Source organism: Lissotriton helveticus, chromosome 9, assembly GCF_964261635.1.
Source record: "Lissotriton helveticus chromosome 9, aLisHel1.1, whole genome shotgun sequence".
Classification (NCBI taxonomy): domain Eukaryota; kingdom Metazoa; phylum Chordata; class Amphibia; order Caudata; family Salamandridae; genus Lissotriton; species Lissotriton helveticus.
The window spans coordinates 374,654,314-374,668,947 of record NC_136070.1 but is presented as its reverse complement, the minus strand read 5'-3'; the positions used below and the strand labels follow the sequence as shown (position 1 = coordinate 374,668,947).

The following is a 14,634-nucleotide window of genomic DNA, read 5'->3' as shown; positions in this document are numbered from 1 at the left end:
TGATTGCGCCACCCACATGAGTAGCCCTGAAAAGGTATCTCAGACCTACCACTGCAGTGTCTGTGCACAGATTAACTGCCATGTCGACCTGGCAATGGCACCCACTTGCCAGGCCCTAACCTTCCCTTTTCTTACATGTAAAGCACCACTATTGTAGGCCCATGGTACCCCTCTAGGTAGGGTGCAGTGTAAATGAAAGGTAGTACATGTACTGGTGTATGTGACATGTCCTGTCTCCACCCCCTGTGGTCATACTTTGCCAGTGAGGACAGAACTGGTTTGGACTGGGCTCAGAGACCCTTGCACAAAGAGAACAAAGACAAAATGGGGTATAAGTAGTTGACCTTAAACCCTAGAACTTTAGATTACTTCTGGACTCAAGAGGAACATTTGCCAAGGAGAAGAGCTGTGAGGAGGAGTACTGCCCCTTTGCTGTGTGGAGTTGGCCTGCAGTTGCTGTTTCTGCCAAGGAGAAGACAAAGACTGGAACTTTGCTTTTACCCTGCTTGAAGATGATGTCCAAGGGCGGGTGTCTGGTGGCCTCCTGTTGTGAAGTCTCAGAGACACACAGACTTCACCCCCAGCTCCCCTGAACTCTGTTGCTGAGAGTTCTGACCTGCCAGGATGTGCCTATTCCAGTAGTTGGCCTGCTGCTGGGAGCTGGAAGAAAAGAAGAACTGAAGAAATTGATGCAGCACTCTTCTTGTGGCTATTTTTCTGATGCAATACAAAAGGGGGTGGTAATGGACGGAGCATCAGAACCAATCAAACACTCACACCCAGTCAAAAGATCTGGGTTTGATCCATCACCGTTCTTTAGCCCACTCTGCCACCCCAGTTCAGACATGGCTATATGCAAATCAGTCTGACCCTGTGCCTCATGGGAACAGTCCAGCCCGAACTGCCAAGCCATGCCTTCCCTGGACCGGAAACAAGCTTCCGAGGACCGGTTTCTGGCATTCCAGCCGTCTTCAGCCCAGCTTGCTTGAATCCAGTGGCAAAGTGAGCAAGGGACTCACGTCTGAGCATACCCTGCCACACTTATGGCGTTCAAAAGCGGTAGGAAGCCTGGCTGAAGACGGCTGTAATGCCAGAAACCGGTCCTAGGAAGCATGAGTCCGGTCCAGGGAAGGCATGCTTGGCAGTTCGGGCTGGACTGTTTCCATGAGGCACAGGGTCAGACTGATTTGCATATGGCCATGTCTGAACTGGGGTGGCAGAGTGGGCTAAAGAACGGTGATGGATCAAACCCAGATCTGTTGACTGGGTGTGAGTGTTTTTGATTGGTTCAGATGCTCCGTCCATCACCACCCCCTTCTGTACTGCTATTTTTCTGATGCAGCACCGCCGTGTGAGAAGAATCTCCACGCATCGCTGCACCACTGCAGAACCGACGCAGCGCTTGTCGCGACTGCAAGAACTGACACATTAAGGGATTGCGGATTAAGAAACCGAAGCAGCACCACTTGATGCCGCTGCATCGGTCGCAGACACATCTCGAATTTCCACACATTGCACCTGTGCGTCACGTTTTCCCTATGTATCACCCACGGACCAGAATCAGTCTTGGAGTCGACACATCACTTCCCCCTACAGACCGGATTTTTGACAATTCACTTCTCCTGAGTGCTGCAGAACTGTTGCATCATCTCTCCAAGGTCTCAGGAATTGATGCATCTCTTTGTTTTCAATGCTTCCCATCTCTGCAGCTGTTTGGCCTTGTGAATTTAGACGCATCTACAGGTACTTTGTGAGAAATTACACATCCATAGTATTCTATGGACCAAGTTGTTTGAAACCTTTTTAAAGTCATATTCTCATTTCATGTATGTTGGAGTTTTGTCCTTTTGGACTTGTTGAGACGGTCTGCTCGTGGCAAGCACCCAGGGGGTGGGCAGTGAGGGTTATCTAAAGTGTGTATCCCCCTTACTCTGACTAGAAGCAAGGGTCCCTATTTGGACAAATGTACCTACCTCTGGTCTCTTGGTGTTCTTTTGTGTGGTTTAACACCACTAAGATGTTGGAATGGGGACCAGATAAGGAGAAGGTGAAAGACGCAATTTAAGACAAGGGCCATGTTGGCTCATAAAGAAGCTTTCTGACGGCATGTTCTGCAGCCCTTTCTTAGAGGTTAACAAAGGAGAAGTGGTGAGTAACACGACTCATGGATCAGGCGATGCCCTTATCCTGATTGCATTTTAAACTCAGTACTTTTATCCAGTAGAAGGGACTTGGTGGGGACGGGGGGGAGGTGGGGAGGTTGATGGTCATCCCCTGAAATGAGTGTTGCTCTCGAAGAGAGTACCTGCAATCTCCCTTAATCATGGGTACACCTTCCTGGTAGGGTGTGTTATGCTTTTCGGCACTGTCCCAGCAAATCTAAGCCTAATATTAAGGGGTCCATTAAGAAACATTATGAACTCCAGGGGCAATCTCTACGAAAGAAGGCCACTAGCAAAAAAACATTGTCTTTGGATAAAAGCCAGGTAAAAACTATTCTAGATAGAAAGGTGTGGGTGCTACCGAGGTAAGTGTTAAAAAACAAAGAGAAAATGTGCTTCATTGACGATAGATGAGTCCAAAGAGAATATTGTAACCAAGGTCTCAAGCAAAGTATATTCAAGAGAAAAATAGACTCAAATTTTGAAGGGAAGGATGTATTAGTCGTCAGAGCTATTCTTTCTTCAATTTTCAACAAGAGATGTGAGTGCCACACATCAAATCAATCCTGAGATACCAAGCATTATTCCACCACCAGTGGCTGCTCAAGTCAGAACATTGATGACCCCCACTATACAATTGCTAACAACACTGTTTCTACAAATGTATTGGCCCAGTGCTGTCTCTCCACAGAGACTCTCCATGACATTGGTAGTGTAGGATGTGTCGATCAAGATTTTCCATGGCAGCAGTTGTCTCCATGTGCTTCCAGCCAAGCTTTAGAAACTATTCTACGTAAAAATAGAGATCTGAAAACAACACAAGCTATTTCTTCATTACATGGCCATCTCAATAAGATAGTAGACAGTTTTCGACATGCTTTGATCAGTTAAAACAGCGGGTATCTGATACTGAGAATAGTTCAAGTCTTCAACAGAATGTACTGGCAATAACGAAACAAGTTATCTCTTCCCTAAATAATAAACTTGAGGAGTTAGAGAATGATTCTCGGGGATCAAGTGTACTTTTTCTAGGAGTACCTGAAGGTAAAGAGAACTCTGAGGGGGTGACCCAGCTCCTTACGGACTAAATAAAAACACATATTCTATTGGATTTTAAAGCAGATTTGTCCATAATAGTGGCACACAGTATACCAAACCAGTGCACGTGCCCCATGCTAAATATCCACATATGATTTTGGCCAATTATGCAGATTACTGAACTGGAGAACAGATTCTCTCTAATGTCATTCTACTGAAAACTTGTGAGGCAAATGAAAACTTAAATCGTAGTTTTTTTCTTATATGACCGTATCATCGGCTCTTGGAGAAAAGAGTATGAGGGAATACTGGAACAGTTCAACGGGGTTGTGGCCCAAGCAACTCTCTTTCAACAATCATAATTACATCTTCTATATAAGGGACACTCTCAGATGTTTGTTTCAGCTTCAGATGCGTGCAATTTTCTAAAAGACTTACAGCAGAAATGTAAGATTGAGGAAGTGTTTTAGTATGTTATGTCTAAGTGAGATAATATTGGCCAGAATTTATAGGCTTTTTGAATTTCAACACTGCTGAAAGGTCAAGGTGCTGGTGGGCGGTAGTTCTAACGGTGGAGGTGGAAGCCTGAGTGCAATGTCAGCACACCCAGTATTTGGTGGTTGGGTGTGGTATCAGGGCACGAACGAGGAATTACCTGTCTTTTGCCACTCATGGAACAGGCGAGAGAGGTCACTGAAGGGATGTAGTAGGCCTATTCACATAGTTGGCGTGAGGTGTGATGAATGGGGTCTATTGAGTATCTAGGAGGGTGGAGCACCTGTTTTTAAAACAAAAAAAAATATTTTTGCAGGGGAAAAAGGTTGTTTCAAGACTGCGATCAGTTTGATATTAGTAGCGTTCTTAAAAAGTCTAAGCTTTAGCTATAGTAATGTTACTCATAGACAATAGGGTTTATTAAAGTAATGTTGTGTAATGTCAGTGGTTTTTCAATAAAGCATAAATATGCTTCTATTTTGCAATCGTTGGAAGCTTTTAATTAGAGTATCATTTTTTTTCTAGCTTTTAATTAGAGTATCATTTCTTTCTAGGAAACACATTTAAAATCAAATGAGCCCAATAATTTAGTACCTGGGTCGTCCTCTTATACATTTTTATGTCTTCTGGAACTGCTGTAAGAGAAGTACCTATCTATGGGCCAGATGTATGAACACATTTTCCCATAGACACAGAATGGGTAAAACTGTTTGATACATATCTCTATATCTCTTATCTTTTAAAGTGGGAAATAAAGGATGTTTAACATGATCAACTAGGAAGATGGATTTAGGGCTTGGCTTTTCTAGAAGGCCAGTTGAATAATAGAATGAACTAAAATGGACCTATTGATGACTAGACAACTTAATTGTAACAGTTTCCTAATCTTGTGATGAATGAGGATTTGAATTTCATTCAAAGTTTAACACTTGATTCATTGCACGTAGGAAACAGACAAACAAAACCCCAAACCACTTCTGTACGGCTTATACTTTCCCAAGTAAAACTGTGCATTTGTTGGAAAACATAAATGACACAGATTCCACTCACATCCTCGGGATATGTTGGCCCAAGTCCTACTACCTCACAGTGCACCATCTGTACCCCTAACCTGACAAGGTAACAAATGCTTGTGCAGCCTCACCACACGAGAACCCTGAATCCACATGGAAATTGTGATAACAGATCTAGAAAGTTTTTGTTTGGTTACTTATGCTTTACCCAAAGAAATACACAACCTACAGATTCAATACTTATTGAAGCATAGTGATTCTTGAGTAAAATACGTGTGCTCCAATGATCAATAGAAGGATACAGAATATCGCAATTGGCATGATGAGATTGGAGAAGAAGATACAGTTCAACATTGTACTATAACAGTGAATACAAGCTGGCATATAAGTACTATAGTATATTGTACTCCTACCTAGTGCTACCTAACCTAGTTTGTCTAGGGTGGGTGATTTTGCCAGATCCCTGTAGGGTGGTGATCTAACTCCCCAATACTTATGGGTAAGTGTCATCAGGCTGCCCATCTTGGTGGAGAGCTGGGCAGCATCTCTCGCAAGAGGTAGACGATAATCAGCTGGGCTGGAATTCCGGCATGGGATGACCTCTCAGTGTCAGCAAAATGCTCCTCTAACTAAACAAAGAAGTGATGCTGTTTATATAATAAACGTCACATACGTTGCCATGCCAAAGCCCCATTCAGGACAATATTGTTGATTCTATTGTGATAGCTCTGTCACCGAACTGACAATAACAACATTTTGCTTAGTGAACTTAGCCCTTGTACAGAATGTTCAAGGTATTGTGATAGTATGTGGACAAAGTGGAAATGTAAGTAATCCTGTTTCAGAGAATATTATCCTGCACAGGCACGGAATTAAATGTGTGTCAAATGTCATTGTGTTTTAGAAAGAAGGCAACTTAAAACCATGAGCATGCAAAATGGTTAGTTCCCACTCGGGCCTAACTACATGGCACCACTGCCATTATTCAGAGAATGAACATTGGTTATGCTTTTATTCATCCTTGGTGTTTTGATAATCCTACCTTACAACAGTATACTTGCTTTTCAAAACAATTTCATTCAGCGTCAAATATCTTTTTTTTTAAATATCTCAAGTATTAATTAGAAAGAGTTCTGGTATAGAGTTCTGGCCAGTTGATTCTTGGAACACTGCATAGTTATGCTTGTAGTTCAGGCTAATGTTAGATCTGTTTCCTCCTTAAGTTATCAGTTTGATTAGACTCCTCTTCTAGACCAGGTCTGTAAAACTGAAATGAGGGTCTTATTTACAGAATTTTTGTAGATTCATTCTGATAGCGCCTCAGTGTCTTCAGTTTGGGAGTTTTTTAAAGGTTGTTTCAGGGTCCAGAATATTGCATACAAATCTAAGCTTCATAAACTGTGACTACAGGGGACACTACGGTCCCTCCGCTCCGGCCTTGGCCAAATATCCGTGAATCCTTTGTACCTATGACTCCTGGTGGGGGTACTTGAAGCTTCAAAGTCCAAAGCAGCACTCGGACCTCGCAGGCGGCACCCGGTCTGCAGAGAGAGCCACAAGGGCCAGTCTTCACCCTGAAAGCGAGCGCCCAACCCCGGAAGCCTCAGGAGGCGAGCAGACTCGACGCCGGCAAACAGCGGGCGGGGGGAGCGCCTGACTCTGAGAAGGGCTGTCGTAGGCGGCGCTAGCTCTCCGGCCCCATCCAACGACGAATGGAAGCAGATAGAGGGCCCCAATGGCAAGCGTGGACGACAGGTGGGGCACCCAGCGGTGGGGAGGCCCTCATAGCCACAGCATCGATACCACCAGACGCAGATATGTCACACTCACGGATGGCACAGTGGTGCGCTAAAGCCTTAGGGCCAACCTGAAGCCATTCGGGCCTCAGAAACCGACCACGAAACCGTTGCACACCAGGCCGAAAGGCAGTGAGACCAGGCAGCAGAGAGGGCGAGGGCCTCTTCCCTTGGCGAGCGGTAGGCCCGAGGAGCATAGCGGGTATTGGGAGCACCCGCAGAGCATCGCCCACCCTCTCAGCACCCAGCACCCGACAGGGGAGCGCACAAGAAGGTGCCCACCATGAGAGTGCGAGGTGAGCCACGGCACAGTTGTTGACTGCTACAGATTGGCTCGCAGGCCGAGGAGCTGAGGAAGACTTCAAGTGGCAGGCGCGCTTTTGCCCAGAGACAGTTGGGCCCCAGCACCTCTCAGGCGTACCAGTACTCACTGAGTGGTAAGCAACAGCAGGAGGGCAGGCTGGATGGTGTAAGTACTTAGCCGAGGCGCAATCCTTAGGGCACGTAAGCCTTCGCCCCTCCCCCCCTGGGGAGAAGGAGGCCTGATCTCTTCTCCTAGGATTCGATGAAGGAATATCCTCCTGCATAGCCGTGACCACAGGGCGTTCTGCATCCTGGTCCTGCCTAATCAGACTTGCCTGTCGACCTCCTGGGGCTGAAACATTCCCCACTGGAATGTCCACACTGCTGCCTGGGGGCGGCGTTCCCCCTTCTGAACACAGAGGAGCGAGCAGTGGTGCTCATCCACATGCGACAGCATTGCTGCAACAGCAGAACCCCCTCCCCCACTACAGGAGAGGCTACAGCAGTGCCCCGGGCCAAGAAACATCACTCCCTAAAGGATAGGTTTGTCAAAAATCATGTCACACCTCCCCCCCACAAATTGGTGGACCGCCGCCATTGGCCCTCCTCCCTAGGGAGATGATGAGGGGGAGATGCACTGGTCACCAGTACATACATAGAGACCTTGTTCTCGCCCCTAAGTGCGGGCTTACAGTTGATTAAGAGAGACCTGGTGCAAGACCTGCAGAGGGTACGGAAAGAGATCTTGTGTTTAGGGGACAGGGTGGACGCCCTAGAAAAATATGAGATCACCAAGGATGAATAAATTGAGCAGCTCAGACAGGTACTGATTGACCTCACAGATCAATAGATAGATCTTCAGGCCCACGCCGAGGATCTCAAAAACAGATTAAAGTGCAACAGTATCAGAATTAGGAAGTCCAGATGACCGCAGAGGCAGGGAATGTAGAGGAATACTTTGCAGAGCTCTTTGCACAGATCTTGGGGGACACGCAGGCCTCCGACATTAGATTAGACATAGTTCACTGGGTGGACCTGCCCAAAGCAGCAAATCTGCCCCCTCCGGACATCTTGGCATGTGTTCATAGCTTCCCTCTGAAAGAACGCATTCTTCCTAGGGCCAGAGATGCCAACCAGATACACTTTCGCGGCCATCCACTTCAACTCTTACAGGACCTCTCTGCGATTACGTTGCAGAAGCGGAGAGAGTTTCGCCCAGTAACTGCCTACCTCCGAGAGCACAATACCTCTTATTCATGGGGTTACCCATTCCGACTGATCTTTAACTGGAAAGAGAATTCCCACCAACTCCGCTGCATCAAAGCGGCATGCGACGTTATCCAGATTGAACTGCCAGAGGGGTCACCTGGGAACACAGCGAGATTAGGAACCGGGCCCAATCGACGATCCTGATGGAGAAGGAGATCCCAGAGCTGAGGTCTTGCCAGGCCAGACCCAGCCATGGAGGCCCAAGACAAAAAGGCAGTGCTGGAGAGCCTTGCGGGAGACCTGACAGAAGGAAACACAGACTGAGAGGTCAAGGTTATATCTCAATAGGCTCGTCGCTACAAGTCAGATGCTATCCGAGTCCGAGAGGGTGAGAATTTTATGCAGCCCTGCACTCAGAGCAGGTTTCCCCCTCAGAGGCCCCTCACGCTGTCTTCGCACAGCTGAAACGAACCCGCCTGACTGAGGCCCAAGCGGCCTCCCTAGATGATCCAATCCGAATAGAGAAGGTCATCTCCTCTATCTTTAAGCAAAAAATCTTGAAATCCCTGTGTCCAGATGGCTTCTCTTCGGGGTTCTACAAAACCTTCTGCTCAGACTTAGGCCCAGTTCTCACCTGGCTCTTCAATGATATTGATCATGCGGCCATCCTCCCGCCTTCGATGCAAGAAGCGGCCATTGTCGTCATTGCAAACCTGGGAAGGACAGACACTTTTGCACCAATTACCACCCTATCTCACTCTTGAAAACGGAAGCAAAGTTGTTCACAGGAATCCTGCCGGCTTGTCTCAATCCCTTAATGCAGGGATTGATAGGTCCAGACCAAGTTGGGTTTGTCCTGAGGAAACAATGTGACACACCATTGATAAAGCTCATTGAAGGGAGGGGTCTAGCATGTTACTCTTGGTTGACGCTGAGAAAGTGTTCGACCGGGTTCATTGGCCCTTCCTGGAAGCAACACTGGCGCTCTTTGGGCTAGGGGAAAGGTTTCAATTCTGGGTCCCAAGCGGCTATAGGTCCCCAGTGGCCACGGTACGGGTGAACACGCATAGTTCTGAGAGTTTCCAAATACATCGGGGCACCTGCCAGTGCAGCCCTCTCTCACCCCTCCTTTTCGCTCTCTACATTGAACCCTTCATGCAGCGAGTGAGAGATCATCTCGGGATCAAGGGAGTTCCTCTTGGCGGGGAGGAACACCAAATCAACCTGTATGCAGATGACATACTAGTCATGCTTGACGACCCCCACAAGAGCTTACCCCACTTCCTAAAAGAGCTGGAGGAATTTGGGCACGTGTCAGGGTTTCACATGAACATTCATAAATCCCAGGGTCTCAACATCTCAGTTCCCCTTTCTACAGTGGAAATTTTTAAACAATCCTACACGATTGGCTGGGCAGCCGAGCCCATTGCATATTTGGGGGTCCACCTGTGTCCGAGCGTATGAATACTCTCAACTATCGAGAGCTGTTGAAGAGCGTATGCACCAAGCTGGAGCAATATCAGCACTACCCACTCTCTTTGTTAGGTCGCGTCCCAGCCTTAAGATGTCCACCCAGCCTAGATTACTCTTCCTTTTCCTTAAGTGGCAAAAGGTAAATTTTGTAAGTGACATCAATTATTTCTGTCACAAGCTTTTACTGATGATGGAATATGGCCCAAAGACAATCTATTTAAGGCAGTTGACGAGATGCCCAGGACCTACAACGAAAGAGAAAAGTTGCAACGTTCCAGGATATGGTGACATTTTATGGAAAATTCATACTAAACATTGCCAGTATGACACCAAATTAAGGGAGTCATGGAAGAAAGCTGTAGAAATTAGTTGAGACATGTCAAACAGAGTTCTGTGTTGTAAAAAAACGGGCTACTATATGCCCCATGCCTACATAGGTATGACCCTTGAAATGCACCCTTATTACTGAGGTGAGCACAACCAGCTTATGCGCTGTGAGGTTGAAGAAAGCTGACTTGAATTTTTCAGCTATTAAGAGGTAGGTAATTACAGTGTTTTGGGACTTCACAAGGATGAAAATGTTCTTGTGGGGATGTAACCTTACAGTAAGAACCGATCACAAACCTTTAAAGAAAATGTTCAGTAAAAAGTTCAAATGCATTCATGCTGTTTAAACTTGCTGTTACAGATGGTGATGTCATTACAAGAATTTGAATTTGAAATGGAGTATATACAAGTTGTTGTGAACAAAGTAGAGCATTGTTTGCCATGGCTTGTAGTTGCTCAGGAAATTGATAATGGTGTAGTTGGTAATAGTGGGTCTGTTGATGGAGATTAATTAGAGGATGACATGAAATTTGCTTAATCGCAGAGTTGTGAAGGAGGATGAGTGGCAAAGAACGTAAAGAAGAACATTGAACAAGGTTGGTGTGAGATGAAAGAGTGCACTGAAGAAGACAATTTATGGTGGGTCAGAGATGAGCTATCCATACATGATGGCATGCTCTACAGTGGTACATACCTGACACCTCGTTTGTGTCTAAGTCTGAAATCGATAGAAATTGCATTGCAAATCTGAGTTATCTAGGAGTTGTTAATAGTAAGGAAAGGATTATGGGTGGCCGGTTCTAGACAATGAGGTAGAAAGGATCATTCTTCATTACTTTGAGTAGAAATGGAATGTCAAAGGCCTTTTGGTGAGAGTGCAGACTATCAAAGTAAGAGAGTTGACTATGTTACCTTGGGAGGAGATTGAGCTTGATATAATGGATTCTTTATAGTGTGGCAAAGAGTCTGGGTATATGATAGTACTTTCAGAATTGTTCTTTGAGATGGCCCATATGCAAGATTGTACACAAAGTTTAGACAAAGATGGTTATGCATTTTTTGAGTGAAATTATTGACAGGGAAGGTTTTCTGGACAGTATTGTAATGGCTAACAGTGTACATCTAGCTTCCACCGAAAAGGAAACATTTTTGTTAGTGCCTGGTATAAAGCAGAAGAGGTGTTTTCCTTATCACCCTGATTTAAATGGCATGCTAGAAAGGTTTACGAAGGTGTTGAAAGAATCCAGTGGCGTAGTGAGGAGGAGTAATTGAAGTGACTACAGCAGAAATGCTCCCAATTCTGTGACTGAGTGATCCCCTTTTTAATTGTTTAAGAATAGAAATGTAAATACCATGGTCAGTCACACCTGGTTAACAAAGAGAAAGAATGATTATACTACAGCAGGTGGATGGTGGCGAGAGAACTAGAGGAAAAGCTGATGGGATGGAGAAAAGAATGGCTTGATAAAAGGAAAGTTGTGAAAGTGACCCTATGGAGTGTAGGATACTGGTGAACGTTAAGATGCCTAATGTTAGAAAAGGGAAAGCTAGGCATGATCAAAATATGTATTTGATAACATATTTAAGACTGAGGATCACTGCATTTGGAATTTGAATAGGATAGTGATGTGGTGGAGATGTGAGACAGATGTGCACACAATATTGTTGAAGAAGAGGAGGGTGTAGATGTCAGAAGAGGGGTGTCCCTAATGTTATGGAAACCATTGTATCTGAATGAATATGTGACTTGATCAGAGATCTTGGCCATCTTTGGAAAACATCTTTCTCGATCTTTGTCCCACATTTTGCCTGTTTGTTTCTATTTTAGATGTACACTGACAGTTTTTTCTGGACATATTTGTAAAGATGAGTTGTTGTTATAGGAGGGAGGTGAGTGGCATTGGCTGTCTCTTGCCATATAAGTGGATGGAATCTTCGGTGAAGGTTATTGGCCATAGTAGAATATTTAGTGTCTGAGTCCCATCTCGTCGTCACCTCCTGGTGGATGGGGCATTACCTTGAAATAAACCTCACTTTATCTCTACTGTCTGGTGGATGTACTTGTCTTTTTCTTTCACTTTTGATAATATGTAATCAAATAGTTCTAAGGGCGTGTTTTAGTTCCATAACGGCTTGGGAAAGGGACCTCTGTGGCCCTGAAAGCTGGCAGCAAAAAATTGCATATCTGCAAGATAACAACTTGGTTTTTGTACTGCAACTTGTACTTGGTATGTCAAGTTGATCACCCAATGTGTTGATCTCAATGTATTAATACACCTATAAATTCATATTTTGAAATGTAGCAATTCCAATTTTTTTGCCCTGCAGTAACCACCAAAACATTCTCTTACAGTCCGTTTTAACAAGTCTTTGCTTTATTTGTAGACAAAACCACGGTTTGAGCTCCACTGTTCAAGCGACGTGATTCATATCCGAACTTGCTCTGATTCTTGTGCAGCACTCATGAATCTAATTCAGTATATTGCCAATTATGGTGATTTGCATCCACCCACTAGAACGGAGCATACGCCTGAAGTACCCAAGAAGGGTAGCAAGGTAAACATTTTTAAGTCTCCCTTGCTGATGAATGCTATTTTGTTCTGGGTCATGGTTTGTATACCCCTGTAAAAAAACCTGTTTATTATTTGCTGATTAAATATCTGAAAATGTGATTGACAGCTTGCCTGTGTTCTTCCTTATTACAACCTTAACAAGGTGATGGATTAAATACTTTAATTAATCTCAGCCATTAACTCATAGAGCAGTCTGTCCTGAACTGCCAGGTGAGAACCCCTCCAGAAGGGACCACAAGCAACGCCAGACCACTTTCATCCTGCTTGGGGTTCATCAGTTAGGTGTACCTTGAGTCTTATTGCAGACTGAGCATGGAACCCTTGCCTGGATATACCCGTCACGTTTAGGGCATCAACTGCAACAACAACAAGGTGATCGATGGAACGCTTCATTAATCTCAGCCACTGGCAATGACTCAGCCCACATCTTCGCCAACCATGCAATTGTAGACAAAGGCCCACATTATGCAGATCAGTACCGACCCTGCTCCTCATGGGAAACTTTTTTGTATACTTCAGTGCAGTAGCAGTTGGTGGTGGTAGTGCTGCCAGGCAGTGATGTGGGGCGGGGGAGGGTCTTGGTGGGGGGGTAGTAAACTACGGAATACGGCCAAATACAGGTAAGTGAACATATAAATAAATAAAAACAAATTTCGTTGCGCACACTGCTTCGCCATGGGTTGCTCAAAGTCAGCCAGAGAAAATGCTGCTCAGGGAGCCCCTTAAATGGTCATTAGCCTCAAGATGGTGGGCAGGTAGGAAACCCCTACATCCCTTGAATTACAAGCTGCACACGGGAACTGAAACCTATAACCACAAAGTCCCATGTTGTGGGAGGGGCCTTCAAATATAAGAGTGTGTCTAATGTCACGTGGAGCAGGGAGAAGTGAGAAACATCGTACACTACTCATGAGGCAATAGAGAGTTCGAAATTACCAAAATGCAAGACTGCAGATAAACAAAATCGGAGCAGAAAAGTAAGTAAACTGTCAGCCACAAAAATGAATAAACTGTTTTAACACAACACATTCCAGTGGGCATAAATTGAAGGAGACCGACGAGTGATCGAAGAACAAATCCCCAAAAGCTCATGCATTTAATCCACAATAATGGAGGGAAAATAAAATAAGCATTTAATATGGACAACATGCGGTTAAGGAGTGGCACCACTGAACAGTCCTAAGTCAAACAAAAGGCCCCCTCATGACAGTGCAGACAGCAAGTAGTCTGTGTAAAGCCAGGCACCAACTAAGGATACAGTGCAATTTGGGAGACATAGAGAACAAATGAACAGTGAAAAATAAAGATAAGTAAAAACATTTAATTGGCACAATAATATGATGAGTATAAAACAAGTCAATGATACAGAGATATGACCATGTTAAAAGGCAGACTTGCCAATACGAAACAAATACAGTGGGAGACCCAAATTTGAATATAGCCAAATACACCAAGTGGGACAAAAACAAAGAACAGGAAGTCAATGGGCAAGATGGCGGATGCGCTCCGCATCCGAGTGAGCTGCTGATTGTGCAAACTCGCTGAAATGTCGCCTCACGTCTTTGGACCTGTTCACCGGATCTGATTGAACTTTGATATATTGCCCTCCTGACAGTTCTGTGCCTGTCTTACCTGGGCATGCGGCAGGATTTAAACTGCAATTACCGCCGGTTGCTCTTCGCGGTCTGGCGTTCTGCAGCCGTTGTTTCAGATCGGCTGGTGGGGCGGAACTGGGCTCCCTGCTGGAGCGAGTCATTGAGCAAGTCATCGCTGGCTAACCTGGATCAAGGGTTTACGTTGGTGGTGAGGAGAGGTCGGAGACGCGGCCGCATAATGGCTCCTAAGAATCGGAATCCGAATTCTTTGCTGACATCGAAAACCACAAAGCCAAAAACTCGAGCAGCTGCAGCAGCTACGGCTACGATATCTGTAAATACGGAGCAGAATGAGATACTCGAAGACCCCCGGGGTGCTGGGGGTGCTGCTCATGAGATTCCAGAGGCCGGACTGCAAGCCCCAGCTACAAGGTAGGTGCATGATGGGACTTGTGGGACCGGAGCTATTCCAAAAATTCCTGGTATGTTCAAGAAAAAGAATCCAAATATAATAAATGACGTACAGGATATTGTTGTATGGCCGAAATCTTTGCAGAGCTCTCCTTTTAAAGGCGCTATGGCTGGTACTGGCAGTATTAAAAACCTGGAAACGGTTAAGGATATAAACTCTCTACCTGCGTCTGACTTAG

The 14,634-nt window shown here is 45.2% G+C and overlaps 1 protein-coding gene across 1 annotated transcript in view; it reads left to right on the top strand.

Annotated features, from left to right (window-relative positions):
• Positions 1 to 14,634, top strand: part of ATG2B (autophagy related 2B) — a 1,105,913-nt gene that overhangs the window by 658,636 nt on the left and 432,643 nt on the right. Inside the window, exon 28 of the mRNA XM_078660122.1 lies at positions 12,202 to 12,372. Coding sequence (XP_078516248.1) covers positions 12,202 to 12,372 — 171 coding nt within the window. The remainder of the gene's footprint in view (positions 1 to 12,201; positions 12,373 to 14,634) is intronic.